We start from the raw sequence: 16,341 nt of genomic DNA, 5'->3' as shown, positions 1-16,341 counted from the left end.
ACCTCAAATCTGGGCACCCTGCCCTAATTTCAAAGGACATGAAATAAGACACTACACAGAGATCCAAACCCGAAAAGTATTGCTAAACCCTACATTCCATGGCACCACATTCTGATTCTGATACACTCGTAATCACCTATCACTCACTTAACCTAACACATTTCTCTATATATCTAAGAAAGACAAGTTTTTGATTGGGTTCATATTCCCAAAATTGAAACTTTTTTGTTGCTTTGTTTTGTTTTGCTTCAGATTCAATCACATGTGTGTGTGTGTGTGGGTATAGTTGTCATATTCATGCATACATACCCCTGCCTGAATATGATTTAGCCCTCTCACAAAATAGTAGTAGCTTCTCTTCCAAACATTCCTTGCCTAACAAAAGATGAAACAAATAATTAAATAATGTGTAGAGAGAGAGAGAGAGAGAGAGAGAGAGTACAAGGACATGTCTGATATAGGTGTATATACACATATTCGCTTTAGCTTTTGTTCATTCTTTAACTGCTTTTAGTCTTTTGCTTTGATTAGAAGACCAAAATGGGAAGAAGAAGAAAACATTACACAGCCATATAGGATACTGCCAGATCTCCCTCTCTCTCATCTTCCCCGCCCCCCCCCCTCTTCTCTCTCTCTCACTTTGCTGACTAGGGGCAGCCTTTGTTCGTGCTGACCAAGTCGTTTTGCGTTGAAGCGTTAAAGCGAAACGACCTGCCCGTTGCCCCTTCATGTTGGGTTTGTCTTTATTAGCTGAGGTTAAGATTACAGATACATTAGGAGGAAAAAAAAAAAAAAAAGCGCCCTCCCCCCCCCCCCCACACAGTCTCTCTCTCTCTCTCTCTCTCTCTCTCTCTCTCGCATTCGCTGCGCTGCGCTTTATTCCGTTCAAATTCGATACTTTGCTGTTTGTTACAGAGAACGAGGAGGCCCTTTTGTTTCCGAAGACAGAGAAAGAGAAGTTGGACCTCTCTCTCTCTCTCTCTCTCTCTCTCTCATATGTCTATGTCTCCCACATTGTCTTGTTCAATTTCAGAATCTCATCTCACTTCCACGCATCAAAGTGTTCTCTCTCTCTTTCGCGGCCTTGCGCTTTTTCTCATCATATTTACTGGGGTGTTAGCTTCTTTGCTTCCTAGTTCCTGCATTTTGCAGTTTGGCAGCCATACTTAGCACCAGAAAGAGCAAAGAAAGAAAACCCATTTGCCATTTGGTGTTTATCTATTTGGGTTGTGAGCTGAGTCGTTTCTCAAGTGATTTCTCAGGTTGGTTGGAGCTCTAAGAATTTAAGAATTAGAGCATCAAATGTGGGTATTCTTGTTTCAAAGTTCCAAAGGGAGAGAAGCAGGAGACTGGAGAAAGGGCTTTTGTTCTTTGAATTTCTGAAGAATTTTGGGTCATTGATTCTCTCTCAGTGACACACCCAGAAACCCAGAAGTAGCGGAGAACCATACTTTGCATTGGAGCTGAAGAGCTGTATGAACTAGAAATTTTAACAATGAGAGATGGGAATTCCAAGAAAAGCAAGGTTCTTCTTTGTTTATAAAGCGAATTGTTTTATATCTTTCAGGTTTATTAAGAGTTTACTGACTGTTTGTTGATTTGCCAATTTGATGATTGAAGCTCTCTTGGTCCAAGAAAATGGTCAGGAAGTTCTTCAATATCAAAAGCAAACCTGAAGAATTTCAAGCCGATGGTCGTGTTTATGGAGGTGGGTTTCTGGGTTTTCTTCAGAATTCAACTTTTTTTTCATGGTTGATTGACGATTTTCTAACAGAATAGGGTTAATTAAGCTGAACAATAATCTCAGACTTCAATCCCACAATGCAAAAGCCTTGTATATTCTCAGGTTTCTGCTGGTTTCGGAGAACCCGAGGAAAGTCGACAAATAAAATCACTTAGAAAGGAGAACAAAGCATAGTATAATTCATCAAGTTTTGGCTGATTCTGTCTTTTTTGTTATCTAATTTTTAAAAGATTTAGTTTGGCCAACTGTAAATCAGCTTCAAACTGTTGTAATTTGCCTGTCATCTATGAGTGCTCTGAATTTTTACATTTTTCCAATTTTTTTTAAAACTCTTTTCGTTTCTTGGTATCCAAACAAAGTTGGAGCTTATTCTTCCTTCTCGTAACGTTTGACAGTCAATTTCGTTCTCTGGCTGCTTCATGGATACATATTTTGATTTTATGCTTTGAATTTGATGATGTATTGACCCTGCTTGCTTTCTCCAGGAAGTGACGTAGATTACAGAAGCAGAAGTAGCTTCTCTGAGAGAGAGCCATGCACAATCAAGAAAAGCAAAACAGGTACAGATTTCCTCTATAGGCTAAAGAATTTCCAGTTATTATTTAAAATCCTTTTAACCTTGTTCTGATCAACAGAGAAGTTTAGCCGGGGAGCCGAGCAGGTCAGGCGAAGAATGAATCTTGACCATCCGCGAATCATAGATGTGCAGAACTATAGGTACATATATATCTATGCTTTGATCCATTTCTTTTTAATTGAAAATCCTTTTGGTTGCACTCAGTCTCTTATGGTTGATTTTTTATATTTTTTTTTTCCTGAGTAGCATGTTTGTTGCAACATGGAATGTGGCTGGAAGATCTCCACCAAGTAATATGTGTTTAGATGATTGGCTCCATGCCTCGCCACCTGCGGATATTTATGTTCTTGGGTAGGAATCTGGTACTCGTCAACATCTTTTAAAATCAAGATCTGTATTAATGACTTCATACTGAGAGACTTCTACCTTTCTCTTCAGATTTCAAGAGATTGTTCCGTTGAATGCTGGTAACATTCTGGGGTCAGAGGACAATGGCCCGGCGAAAAAATGGATGGCTCTAATTCGAAAGACTCTGAACAATCTTCCGGGTGCTAGTGGAGGTAGCGCATGCTATACGCCATCTCCCATTCCTAAGCCTGTTGTAGAGTTGAATGCAGACTTTGAGGGATCAGCTAGGCAGAAGAATTCATCTTTCTTCCATCGCCGGTCTTTTCAAACAACTTCGAGTAGCTGGGGTATGGACAATGATCCTATGATTGCGCATCCACGATTAGATCGAAGATACAGTGTCTGTGATCGTGTGATTCTTGGTCACAGGCCTAGCGACTTTGATCCCAGTTTTAGATGGGGTTATAGACCTAGTGACTATTCCCGGGCAAGTGACTATTCCAGACCAAGTGACTATTCAAGATGGGGTTCATCTGATGATGATAATGGTCTTGGGGATTCGCCAAGTACAGTTCTGTTTTCGCCGATGTCCTATGGTGGACCTACCCCCAATGAAGATGGGTTTGGAATGCCAGTAGGTTCTAGGTACTGTCTTGTTGCAAGCAAGCAAATGGTAGGGATATTTCTTACTATATGGGTGAGAAGTGAGTTAAAAGATCATGTAAAAAACATGAAAGTATCATGTGTTGGAAGAGGATTGATGGGATATTTCGGAAATAAGGTAATTTAATAGTCAATTGTTGATAGCCCTAACTTTTTCTGGTTTCTTATATTTGTTCATTGTGAAAATGTGTGTTACTTGAGATTGAATATAAGAGGAGTTCTTGTTCCTATATTTACAGGGATCCATCTCAATTAGCATGTCTCTGCATGAAACAAGCTTTTGCTTTATTTGTACTCATTTAACCTCAGGACAGAAAGAGGGTGACGAGTTGAGAAGAAATTCTGATGTGATGGAGATTCTTAAGAAAACAAGGTTTCCTCGTGTTCATGGCGACACCGAGAAGTCTCCAGAGACAATCCTTGAGCATGAGTTTGTAACTTACTCATATATTACACTTTCAGTCTCCCCCAAATTCTCAAGCCCCTTAACAGCATTCTAATTCTGAATAATGTATGTGCAGTCGAATTATATGGCTTGGAGATCTAAATTACCGGATTGCCCTCTCCTACCGTTCTGCTAAGGCACTTGTTGAGATGCAAAATTGGAGAGCATTGCTGGAGAATGACCAGGTATCTCTATATATTCTTGCTAATGGTTGAACTATTGCATTGAACAAGTAAAATTAATCTTGATATGAATTGACATTGCTTGCAGTTGAGAATAGAGCAGAGAAGAGGTCGTGTATTTGTGGGGTGGAATGAAGGGAAGATATATTTCCCTCCAACATATAAGTATTCAACTAATTCAGACCGATATGCTGGCGATGATATGCACCCGAAGGAGAAGAGGCGAACACCTGCTTGGTAAGATAAACATCCAAACAAAAAGTAATAGGAATTTAGCAGAGACACATAACAAATGCAGAAATAAGGCAAGTTATATGATGATGAAGTAAAATACAATTAGATGGTAAAACATGAAGCATGAGGTTTGTTCTTGATTGGGGTATATGAGTTTTTTAAATTTTTACATCTCATGCCAATTAAACTATTTTTCTTTGTATAGGTGTGATCGCATCTTGTGGTATGGAGAAGGTCTCCACCAGTCATCTTATGTTCGCGGGGAATCCAAGTTTTCTGATCATAGACCTGTTTATGGCATCTTTTGGGTTGAAGTCGAGTCGAGTCATGGAAAATTGAAGAAAAGTATGAGTTGCTCTCGTTCTCGGATTGAGGCCGAAGAACTTCTGCCATATTCCCACGGATATACTGAACTAAACTTCTTCTAAATAAAAGGAGGGGCTTGTTTGACATGAGATATGTTCATTTGTATTCAAGTAAGCTCTCTCTCTTCCTCTCCCTCATCCATGGAGACAATCTCAAACTTCCAATGCACAGTTTTCTTTTAAAAACTTGGGTACCTCAGGAGAGAGTGTAAATGATTTGGATATTTTCTATTGCTTTGAAGCTCATGCGCACAGAAACTAATCAAAACATGTGAGAACTTTTTTATCTTTAGGTCTGAAAATGATTTTAAGGGGTCACTCTCCTACATAGGCATGACTTTTTTCTGGTTTACTTGATGGCTTAGACCAAAAGTACAAGATTCTGAAGCTCTTTAAAAGAATCATATGGCTCAGCATAATAATATAGTGGATTCTGCAATCCAAACATTAGAGCCTAAGGAATATACTATTATAATAGTCCAGCAGTTTAGTCATGCTTTTAAGGATATCTCATAATCAAACTTGATTTTATGGATTTCTTTAGTTAGGCCTATTAATGTATTCTGCAGAACATGTTCTGCTTAGCAGAATCTCAAGTCTGTTTTCTCAATCATCTCCTGCTTTGAAGTCCTTTTTGTTCTTTTCTTTATTGTTCTCACTTCTTCCTTTTTTGGCATTTCCGATTAATTAAAATCAGAAAATTTACATGCACCTGTTACTTACTGTTCAGAATTTGGTCCCCCATTGTGGAGGAATTTCATCCATGGAAGAGAGGAGAGTGATAACGACAACCCATTTCCCTCAAACCGAAAAAGGTGAGTTCTTTCATCTCTTGGGTCAAATTTTTTTTTTTTTTTGCTTTTTCCTTGGCTTTGGCTTTTTTGGGTCTCTCAGCTTCTTTGTCTAATTTCTCACCTTTACTTTATATCTTTTTCAGGCTCTAATCTCTAGTTTTGCTCTCTACAGTGTCATGCCTTGCCTTGCCTAACCCACACAGTACCTTCTTTTATCATCATCCTGGTAGCTACTACTCACTCACACCAGATTCAGTACAATGCATAATCATTAGGTGCTGCATTTTGACTATCATTCTCAATGCTTAACCAAATGGTCCCTTCAATTATTGGTAACTAACAAGTCCGTCTGACTTGCTTTGTTGTTCTTTCTGGTGATTGATTCTTCTTGATCTGCAATTCTGCATGCTGATAATAATTGTTATTTCTTTTTCTGGTGGTTGTGTTGCAGGAAGTGGAAGATTATTTTTTTTATTCAAGATTCTTTGATTGTTTTTGAAGAGATTTATGATGATGAAGGGTGAAATGAAAGATGGTTGAGAGAATAATCATCTGGGCACTACTGACTTTTTTTTTGGTTTCAAATGCAAAGAGAGAAGACAAGAAAAAGAAATGAAAAAGAAAGAGTTTTGATGTATACTGACTGTAAAAGTGATGCAAAAAAAGGATTGTACAAAGAGGAAGAAGAGAGAAAAACAGAGAAAATAAAAAAGAAATTGATTTTGATGATTGGATTTCACGGCCCTCTTTTTTTTCTTTCTTCTGCTCTGTTCTCTGTCACTGTCTCCATTATTAAATAAAGGTGGTGGCTTTACCAAATAGAATAGTCTGCATGCATGTCCTTTTTCTTTTTTCCTTTCTTTTTAACTAAAATAAAATTATTTTATTTTATTCTTGGAGGGTAATTAAAACCAAAAGTTTAAGGACAGAGTTTGCAGGCTTGGCAGGTTACTTGAGAGGGTGCTGTTTACATGCATGCCTGTGTCTATTGCTGTTTCACTTTTGACTAATCGGTGTTTTCTTTAATTTCTTTTCAATTCCTTAAGCTTAGAATCACGAGACATTCTAACACAAATACTAATAAATAATTACTCTATATCATTATTATGTATAAAATTTATTATTGTTTTTTCAAGGGCTAAGAATACCAACCAAATTATCAGCTGCTTATAACATATCATGTAGCTTTGTGTAGTGAATAGTTATATTAACACCGAATAATTTTTTTTTAAAGTTACTCATTGGTCTCAATTTATAAAATATTTTTAGAGATAATTTGATATATCAAAATATAAGATGTTTTGAAAAAATAAAGTTTTATTAATAATAATTATTTTAATATTATCTCTCTTTTTTTATTTTTTTAATTAGTTTCCCTTTCGATCTCTCTTATTAATGAATAATGGAGAGTATTTTTAAAAGTTTATAAAAAAAATAAAATTGTAAATTATATTTGATGTATTTCATTGGTATGTAATTATGTCAAAAAAAAATTTATAAATTAAAACGGAGGCATAGCACATTAGACCATAATTAGTTGAATACATGAGTGTAGAATAATTTTATGGATAATCTTTTTATTTGAAAGATTTTGAATTTAAAACAATAGTTAAAGGGATCAAATATAAATGTAGTTGCTTAAATGAATCATGTAGTCGTGAGTGCTATAAAAATTTAAAAAAAAAATTAATGGGTTGCTTATGAAATCTGAATTAATTAATTAATTATTTGGAGACCACATATTAGGCGTTAATCGTTGCTTTATTATCCCAACGGCATAAACTACTATTAAATGTGAGTATGTGACTGATGTGATTCAAAGAAAAGAAAAGCTGCAAATTAATTAGGACAATTACTTGTGAGAAGATGATAACTCAATATTTTTAAGACTTTTAATTACATTTAAAAATTATGAATTCTAAAAATTTTTAAGAAAAAAAGAGAAATATTTAGTATATGATGAATTTATTGAGCAGACAAAAAAAAAAAAGCCCCTCTATGATAATGAGTAGCATATCTTATTTTCATCTAGCTTGCTCTTTTTTTTACTGGTTTGTTTAACTATATAGAATAAAAAAAAATGAAAACAATATTGTTTTTTACTCGTGTTCTACTTCATTTTAAGAATAAGCTTCTCATCAATATTTCATAGTGTGTTTGGATTAAAGACAATTTGAATTTAAATCAAATTCCTCATTTAAATATATAAAAATTTAAGCATTTGGATTTGAATCCATTTTTTATTATTTTTTCATAATTTCAAATTTGTTATATACTCTAGTCATTTGAAATTTCTATCATTTCAAGCCTTTTGTTATCTTTGTATTTCTACTATTAATGCTTATGTAACTCTCATATATTTTTTATCTCTTATTCTAATCACTCATTGATTAAAAAATAGAGGTAAGTTTATCACTTTTAAATTTTTATTTTTGTTTTGAATTTCAACTCATTTAAATCTCTTTTTCATTTGAAATCTTTTGAACAACCCAAACAAAAAATTTTAAATACAAGCATTTTAAATGTGAGATTTGGTATGTAAGATTTTAAATTTAAAATTCAAATCTAAATCCATCAATTCAAATATAACCTAACAGAAATTAGAGAAAATACCATAAGAGATTAGATGATCATGTGTTATCACAAACATATAGATACTAACTTTTATAATGATTAGCTTGCCCATCACACTGATGACATATATATACATATATATACATACATATATACATATATACATATATATATATATCTGTGTGTGTCTGTGTGTGTGTGTGTGTGTGGAGTCCTGCATGTTGTATACAGCTCTTGGTTGCATTTATTTGTTGTTAGCTGTTATGCCTGGTAGTTAGTTTTTTCCCACTCAACACATGACTTCTTGTGAATGCCATAGCCATTGCATTAAAACAAAAAACAAAAAATAAAAAGAATAACTGTTTCTTTTTAATAGACAAAGCCACAGATAGACCGTGGATGTCTTAGGCCAGAATAACTGTTTTGTGTTAGTGATATTTGGCTCTGCAATTTCTTCATTCATTCGTCATCTGCAATTTTTTCATTCATTCCTCCATGTTGACTCTCAAACAAGTGAATGATTCTTGTTTGTTTGGGACCATTCAATATTATATCTTCCTGGGTTGGGCTAGGACAAATTTATCTTTTTGGTTCCCTCTTCTTTGTTTGGGACCATTGCTTTTTCTTTTGAAGTAATTATAATTGGGTCTCAAAAAAATTAAATTAATAACAATTAGGTGTCTGATAATTTTTTTTAAGAATGAGTTGTAATTATCAATTTACACGTATACAAATATGAAATTCAATTACAATTTAAAAGCTATATTTGAATATTATATATTTTATTTACAATTAAAACTATCGAATTATCAATGGTTCTTACTTTTTTATATAATTATTATATTGAATCAAATTTAAATATTATTGGGTCTAATTAAAAATAATTCTTTTAAAAGTGTTTTATGTATTCATAGAGACTTGAACTTGAAACTTGATGCTTAAGTGACATGATTAGTGTCTATTAGATTATCAATGGTTCTTTTTTTTTTTTTCACAATATCAATGATTCTTAAAAAATGTATAATGAAAGATAACTGCTTTAAGGCGGGCTAGATTAATTTTGGCCCTACTATTTGGACCACAAATTTATAAGTGATATTGGACCTAACAAACCTTGCTTATTCATCAAAATTTATTTAAGTATAACTATGCTTCTTTACACAGAAAAAAAAAATAAAGGCTTGTTTAACTGTTAAATAGGATGAAAATGAAATGAATTAAAAAATTAAACTAAATTATCCTTTTTTTTTTACAATAACCATGGTAAAACCTAATACTACACATTACAAATATGAGAATCATTATACCCATCACAAATTTCATGAATTATAATTCTCAATTTTATAAATTAAATTATTCTTTTCTTTATGAACAATGAAAAAAGTTGATTTATCTCTAATCTACATTTTAATTGGTTTATTTCTACTTTTGTTTTTTTAAAATTCATTCCATTCTTATATTTTTTAACAACTAAACAAACTTTAAATATAAATATGCATGCATGCTTCTGCCACTTGAAAATAATAAAGAAGACAAATAAAAGAACTATACACAATATCTGGTCCTTGTTCCTCATCAATTCATCATTATCAACCTTCCCGATTATACTTTAACCCTCTGATAAGATCCAAAGCTTCTCTACCTCGTCTATAGTTATATTCAAAGGCCTTCAACCTCAATTACATTGCATGCACACTCACACGTGTACTCTTCACCTCTACAACTGCTCAAAACTTCGATGATTGAAAACACAAGTTAAATGTAAAAATAACAATATTATAATTGTTAAAGTATTAATATTTTAATAATATATTGCCAGTTACGGTGTTCGATAATCACAGGTGCCAAATCAAAGTGGGAGGTTAAAATAATATTTTTTATTTTTAAGTAAATGAGTAAATTATCTCTTAAATTTTAGGTGTAGGAGCATCATAGATCCTAAACTTTTTTATTATGCAAATTATTTTTTCAATTTTTGAAAACAATGCAATTAGGTCGTTTTCATAATAGTTGACTATAAAATGATCTAAAAAATGATCCAAAAATTACAGACAAGAACCAAATCTTTTTCATATTTTTTTAATATTTGAGATTATTTTTTATTTTTTTTTGATCAACTAACAATTAAAATTAATTTTTGTTTGGCAAAAAAAATTGTATCATTTTTTATACAATAAACGAGTTCACAATTTATGATGTGACTAAATCTAAAATTCAACGAGTAATTTTCATATTTATGCTTTATCTTTTGTAATTTATTTATGACAATGTGAAAAATTTAATTGATATTAAATTTTTATAATGTACTAATTTGTAATTTTTTGATTAATCAAAAGTCAAAGCTAATATTTATTATAACATTACACCTTTCTTTTCTTTTATTGTTGAAGTGTAACATTGCACTAAAACAAATTAAAATTTGTGGTCCCATATGCTCTCAACACGAGAATAATGATAGTGAACTTCTCGTTCAGGTAATAACGAGGTAAAACGGATCGCAATGGATTTAAAAAAAAAAAAAAAAGATACATCGAAGTGTCGGGTAATTTAAAGGAAAAGGAAGAGGAAATATACAACATGCACTGATGATAAGCCAAATTGAATGTGGCTCAGGTAAACAAATTCCGAGCATCCTTAATTTATTTACCTCAGACGACAACAGAAACCTCAGCCCCATCGAAGATCAATTAATTTCTTCTCTTTTCTCTGCCCTGACAGTACCGTAACTAACTGGATATGCACGAAAAGACAAATAAAAAATTAAAAGAATTAAAGAACTATACACCATACACCATATGCCGTCCTTGTTCATCATCATCTTCAACCTTTCAACTTCTACATTTTCCACCTCTGTTAAGATCCAAAATTTTCTTTGGTGTCCACATTCACAGGCTTCAACCTCAATTACATGCACACTCACACGTGTAGTCTTCACCAATCTAGCTGTCCAAAACTTTCTTCTTAACTCACAAGTCACACCGTACGTCGTCCCCACCTGAAGATGATGCTCTCTGCAAATTCTTCTCAAAATTTTTTTGTCTGTTTCTGAAAGAACACTCGTCAAGCTGCATGATGCTCCAAACCCCAAATGTCATCCATGCATTGAAACCAGACCTCACGCTTCTTCATTTTCTTCTGTATAAATACCCAACTGATCTTCCTCTTCATTCCATCAGCACTCATCGTTAGCTCTTCTATCCGTGATCATCAATCATGGATTCTATCATAGTCAGGCTTCGTCTTCTCCTATTTCTGGGTTCTGTTATCCTCGCAGTGGCCTCCATTGGCCTTGCTTACTCGGATGAACAGAGCTCTAACTACCGAGTCTGTGTCAAAAGCTGTGCCTTTCACAACAGTCTCGCCTGCCAAGCTCGTTGCAAGCTGACGAACGACGCCGAAGAGAAGGAAGAAGCAGCGGAACGTGACCCCCGTCTTCCCGAACAAGAAAGACGCGAAGAGGAGGAAGAGGAGGAGGAACGACCTCAGTGGCAGAGAGAGAAGGAACAAGAAGAACGTCAACGCCGCCGACGACCTGGTAAGAGGTCGGGAGAAAAAGAAGAAGAAGAAGAGGGACAAGGACAAGAAGAGAAGGAACAGGAACAGGAAGAACAGAAACAGCAGAGAGAAAACCCGTATTACCTACCCTCTGATAGATTTCAGACCCGTTTCGAGAACGAACACGGTCGGATCCGGGTTCTTCAAAGATTCGACAACATATCCGATCACCTTCGGATGCTCAAATATTACCGGATCATCGAGTACGTATCCAGACCCGGAACCCTCCTCATCCCCCACCACTCTGATGCTGAGTACCTCGTCGTCGCCATTCAAGGTACGTAAACAGCTGTGATCTTTAATTCATTCTAGCATTCTGGGTATTATATAACATACATGTATATTGAAAGCTAACTAAACATGAAACATGATTTGATTAATTCCAGGAAGGGCCTTAGTTACTATTGTGCTTCCCAACTACAAACAGTCCTTCAACCTCAAGCAGTACGATGTTCTGAGGGTTCCTGCAGGGGCTATATGTTATACCATTAATCGAGCTAACAATCAAGATCTTCAGCTGATCAAACTCGCTTTACCCGTCAACATTCCTGGTCAATTTGAGGTTTATTCTTAACTATCAATTTCATATATTAATTAATCCTCGGAATCTCCGAAAAGATTCTCATTATCGATTATCACATTGTGTGTAGAACTTCTACCCCTCTGGCAATCACATCCCTCAATCCTACTTCAAAGCCTTCAACAAGAAGACTCTCCAGGCAGCCTTCAAGGTAAGAAGCATCATCGACATCATTGATGTGACAGGTTTTTTTTTTTTTGGCTGTGTTGTGATTGATTAAAGTTGTGGATTGATGCGGAACAGGCACCGTACGAGGAGATACAGAGCGTGTTCTGGGGATCAGAGGGGCAAGAACAGGGTTCAGAAGAAGGAGTGATAGTGAAGTTGGAGAGAGAACAGTTAAGATCATTGCTGAGGAGGCCAGCCCAATCAAGTTCATCATCAAGAGAAGAGAGAGAATCATCATTAGGTCCCTTCAACTTGAGAAACATCGAACCTCACTACTCCAACAACCATGGCTCCTTACGTGAAGCTCACCCTCATAACTACCAATCCCTTCAAGACCTCGGCATCGGTATCACTCACTTAAAGCTCAGAGAGGTATTCACACTGCAAACACACGAAGACACATCACTGAACCAATCAAAGTCTTTTATTTAGAATATGAGTCGGACTTGATGGCCCTTCTGCTTAAGTCTATTTAGAATTTGGGCTTGAAAAGTTCTATGCAGCTGTGTTTTAGTTTTGTAAAAATGAACTATTAAGTCTTATTTTTATTTTAAATTTTACCTTTAAAAATTAAGATATTTTCAATTTTTAAATTAAATTTAGATTTTTAAAATATTATAATTTGAATTTAAAAAGGCCTATCAATAAAGAATTGGATTTTTAAAAGGATCGATTTTAAAGTAAACGGGATTTTGGGTCGGAGTTGACATGATCTCTACTAGGAACAATGTGGCGTGGTGAATTTTGATGATGAATTGTGGGTTGTTAATTGCAGGGATCTCTGTTTCTGCCTCACTACAATACAAGGGCGATAGTACTGGGCTTTGTGGCTGACGGAGAAGGAGACACTGAGATGGCGTGCCCACATCTGGCGAACCAGCAGAGATCATCATCAGAAGATGAAGAAGGAGCAGAGTATAATCGAAAAGGTAGAAGACAGAGCGAGAGCGAACAGAGACAGCAACGACAACAACAGGAGGAAGATCAAGAAGAACAACAAGATCAGCGTAGAGAAGGACAGGTTAAGAGGTTGTCGGCGAAACTGTCGAAGAGTGGTCTTTACATATCTCCGGCAGGTCATCCGGTGGCCATCAGAGCCTCAAGGAACAGCAACTTGGAGGTGGTCGAGTTCATCCTTAACGCCCCCTACAACTTCAGGAACTTCCTCGCAGGTACGTAACACACACACACAGAGGCAAAGAATGATCAGGACATATATAACATATGGGTGATAAATATGTGAATGAAGGTGCGAGAGACAATGTGCTGAAGAATATAGACAGAGAGGTGATGGAGGCGGCATCTGAAGGGTCAAGTAAAGAATTGGAGAAGCTGCTCCGTCGGCAGGAAGCGTCGTACTTTGTGGATCGTGAGGATCAGCCACGAGGGGGAGACAAGTCGCCGAGGAAGCCAAACAAGGTTGCTTGGTCTTCAATCTTGACGGCTTTCATGTGAGTGAGTCAGTGAGCGAGTGTTGTGCACTCTATAATTAATAATAAATAAATAAAGTATGTAATGATGCCATCTTTAATTAGCCTATTATAAGGCCCGTATGTAAGGGCTTATTGTAGTATCTAATCTAAGGGCTTATCCCATAAATGTGAGCTGTACACGAAAGGAGTAGGACTATCTGTATCTGATCTATCCTTGTATGAATAAAATGACGCCCTAATTTTTGTTTTCATAAATAAATGGCTTCTCTCTTCTAAGATCTAGTCGATATCTTCTGTTTCTATATGTACTTAGCCACGTCTTGACGAGTACTAATCATTATAGAACTACTTGAACACACTTCTCAATTTCTAAGTTTTAATCGATATCTTCTATTTTTATATATACTTAGCCACGTTTTGACGAGTATTAATCATTATAAAACTACTTGAACACACTTCTCAATTCCAAAATATGATGATCACTTTAATTTGAATTAGTGTGGTCAAAATTTACTTATTTAAAAAAATGTCTCAGTTATAATTATTGGATGTTATCAACACACTTATTATCATGTTATGTAGGATATTTATTGAATGAGTAAATTTGTATCTAAGGGTAGAACCATGTCACCCTACCCCACAACTGGCCAATGTCATTTTTCATTATTTTTTGGACTAGAGTTGGTACATTGGGCTTGAAGGAAAAATTATTGAGGCCCGATCCAATTTTATGGAATATAAGCTCAACGACTAGCCAACTTGTTAGAACGCTACGTTTAGAAAGATTTATGACATAGTCTCACGCATTCTTCCCCCCATTTGAATTACATGGCACACTAACTCTCACCTCTCTACACAATGAAGTGTACCCTCAATGATATGATAGTGTGGATAGTTACCTATTCTTTCTTGTTCCAAAGTTCAAATTTAAAGGAGTGCGTTGTTACCATTTTTTTTATAAATAAACAATTGAGTGTATAATTGAAGTTATCTTAACACTCTGCATATTGAACTCGATCAAACTAAACAATTTGCCCAATGCAATAGTTAGACACTTGACCCAGTGTCATCCCAAGTTTTCCCAGTGCATCTCTATCGCTATAGCTTAGGCTTCCTAAACTATTTTACTTTATCTTTTCCTTCGTTGGACGGATAACCCATTACACTCACTAGTAATGCAATCTGGCATTGTGCATTGCTTGACATGCTCCTAGTTTTTCACTGTGCTTTGGCACTCCAAGGAAGGGATCTTAGAAACTTACACAATTGTTTGATCTAACTCTCATCATGAGGATCTATTCCTCTAACACACCTGATAAACCCTTAAGGGGTATGACACTCCAAACCTAAATTCCAAAACCAAGCCGACAATTATATATACTACAACCTTGTTGTCTCTCCTCCCTCCAGGGCATGCAGCGAGGCATACGCCTCATAATCCAAACTAATGCCTCTCCCTTATCTTATCATCCCATCCAGGAAATAGGCATCCACAATTATATATTTATGTATAAATAATATGTGTGTGTATATATAAGTTATATATTTTATTCATTATTTAAAAAACATTAAAATATGCAATTCAATAGTTTACAAAATATTTATTTTTGATTAATTTTATCCTTTTATTTATTTATACTGTACATATTATATATCTTGTTAAATTATTATAAAAATAGAGCATTCTTATTAAATATAGATGCATTTTTCTTATTTAATTTTTCCATAATTAAATTAGTTAAGATTACTTTAAACATGCCAAATATGTAATATTTTAAAATTCAAATATTACTATAGTAATTTATTTTTGACAAAATTTGAAGATCTGTCCTAATATCATTGTTCAAATAATCAATATGCAATAACAAAGGAAACATGTAAAAAATATAAACGTTCAGTAATTATTTTTAATTCTTTCTCAAAGTTAATGTATTATATTTGTTTCCAGTAAATTATGTATAAGACATATAGTTTTCGATTTATTTAAAATATTTCATAAACATACAAGTTTTATTTTCTAACATTTATAAATTTATAAAAAAATTTTTAATAATATTAATTTTCTAATTAAAAATATCTAATTAGTTATAAACATTATCTTTTTTTTTTTTGAAAATTTTGGCCCCCCAACGTTGATAAGCTGGTTCCGCCCTTGTTTGTGTTACTTACTAAATTCAAATCCAAGTAATATAGCTTAGGAATGACCTTTAATTTCTTATAAATAACAAATAATATATTACTTCTTTAGTCTTATTTATAAGGTAGATAAAAAATAATATTTGGTCTTACTTATATGATATTTGTCAATTTTAATGCTTTTCTTTATCTTTTTACTCTTATTAAATGTTTTGAATAAAAATATTAATAATAAGATTTAAAAATATTTATTAGGGATAAATGTAAAAACTTATTAAATTTTAAAACAATATTAATGAGATTTAAAATTTTTTAATTTTTGTGAATCATGTTAAAACATGTTAAAAATAACTTATAAATAGAATAAAAAAAATCCTTAATTGTACAACTTATTCTTTAGAGGAGATCTAACTATCATTAATTTTTTATTTTGAGCTTCACAGTCATTTTATTTGTAAATTAAATGGTAGCAACAAAAATGCAAACCTACATATTCACTGATAACTTAAGGCAAGCCCAAACTGCTTTAACAAATTATTATAA

General features: G+C 34.1%; 2 protein-coding genes across 4 annotated transcripts; both read left to right on the top strand.

The window, feature by feature from the left end:
• Nucleotides 1-852: 852 nt before the first annotated feature.
• Nucleotides 853-6,086, top strand: LOC129296653 (type IV inositol polyphosphate 5-phosphatase 7-like). 3 transcript variants are annotated; one of them, XM_054935241.1, is made up of 13 exons: nt 853-1,525; nt 1,621-1,708; nt 2,230-2,304; nt 2,380-2,461; nt 2,568-2,672; nt 2,760-3,450; nt 3,572-3,762; nt 3,854-3,962; nt 4,048-4,196; nt 4,399-4,669; nt 5,289-5,373; nt 5,525-5,684; nt 5,804-6,086. In XM_054935241.1, exons 1-10 carry the CDS (start codon nt 1,496-1,498, stop codon nt 4,619-4,621), a joined length of 1,743 nt encoding a protein of 580 aa, XP_054791216.1. In that variant the 5' UTR covers nt 853-1,495; the 3' UTR covers nt 4,622-4,669; nt 5,289-5,373; nt 5,525-5,684; nt 5,804-6,086. The 3 variants fall into 3 exon arrangements, with proteins under 3 accessions (XP_054791216.1, XP_054791214.1, XP_054791215.1); XM_054935239.1 differs by having other exon boundaries at nt 5,496-5,684; XM_054935240.1 differs by having other exon boundaries at nt 5,496-5,695.
• Nucleotides 6,087-11,139: 5,053 nt separating this feature from the next.
• Nucleotides 11,140-13,839, top strand: LOC129296654 (provicilin-like). Its single transcript, XM_054935242.1, has 6 exons — nt 11,140-11,758; nt 11,868-12,043; nt 12,132-12,212; nt 12,305-12,601; nt 13,005-13,401; nt 13,479-13,839. The coding sequence occupies exons 1-6, from the start codon at nt 11,140-11,142 to the stop codon at nt 13,682-13,684; spliced, it is 1,776 nt and encodes a 591-aa protein (XP_054791217.1). The 3' UTR covers nt 13,685-13,839.
• Nucleotides 13,840-16,341: the final 2,502 nt, after the last annotated feature.

This window comes from Prosopis cineraria, unplaced genomic scaffold (assembly GCF_029017545.1).
Source record: "Prosopis cineraria cultivar Desert tree isolate PC_DT_omini unplaced genomic scaffold, ASM2901754v1 PC376, whole genome shotgun sequence".
Classification (NCBI taxonomy): Eukaryota; Viridiplantae; Streptophyta; class Magnoliopsida; order Fabales; family Fabaceae; genus Prosopis; species Prosopis cineraria.
The sequence above is the reverse complement of the archived record's forward strand: the minus strand, read 5'-3'. Positions and strand labels throughout refer to the sequence as shown.

What these genes read in the sequence shown, in the direction of transcription:
- LOC129296653 (XM_054935241.1), top strand. Translation starts at nt 1,496, where the DNA reads ATGAGAGATGGGAATTCCAAGAAAAGCAAG. An exon ending in AATCAAGAAAAGCAAAACAG is followed by an intron (nt 2,305 to 2,379) that starts GTACAGATTTCC and finishes TCTGATCAACAG; the next exon opens with AGAAGTTTAGCCGGGGAGCC. An exon ending in CATTGCTGGAGAATGACCAG is followed by an intron (nt 3,963 to 4,047) that starts GTATCTCTATAT and finishes CATTGCTTGCAG; the next exon opens with TTGAGAATAGAGCAGAGAAG.
- LOC129296654 (XM_054935242.1), top strand. Translation starts at nt 11,140, where the DNA reads ATGGATTCTATCATAGTCAGGCTTCGTCTTCTCCTATTTCTGGGTTCT. An exon ending in ACATTCCTGGTCAATTTGAG is followed by an intron (nt 12,044 to 12,131) that starts GTTTATTCTTAA and finishes CATTGTGTGTAG; the next exon opens with AACTTCTACCCCTCTGGCAA. An exon ending in CTTCAGGAACTTCCTCGCAG is followed by an intron (nt 13,402 to 13,478) that starts GTACGTAACACA and finishes ATGTGAATGAAG; the next exon opens with GTGCGAGAGACAATGTGCTG.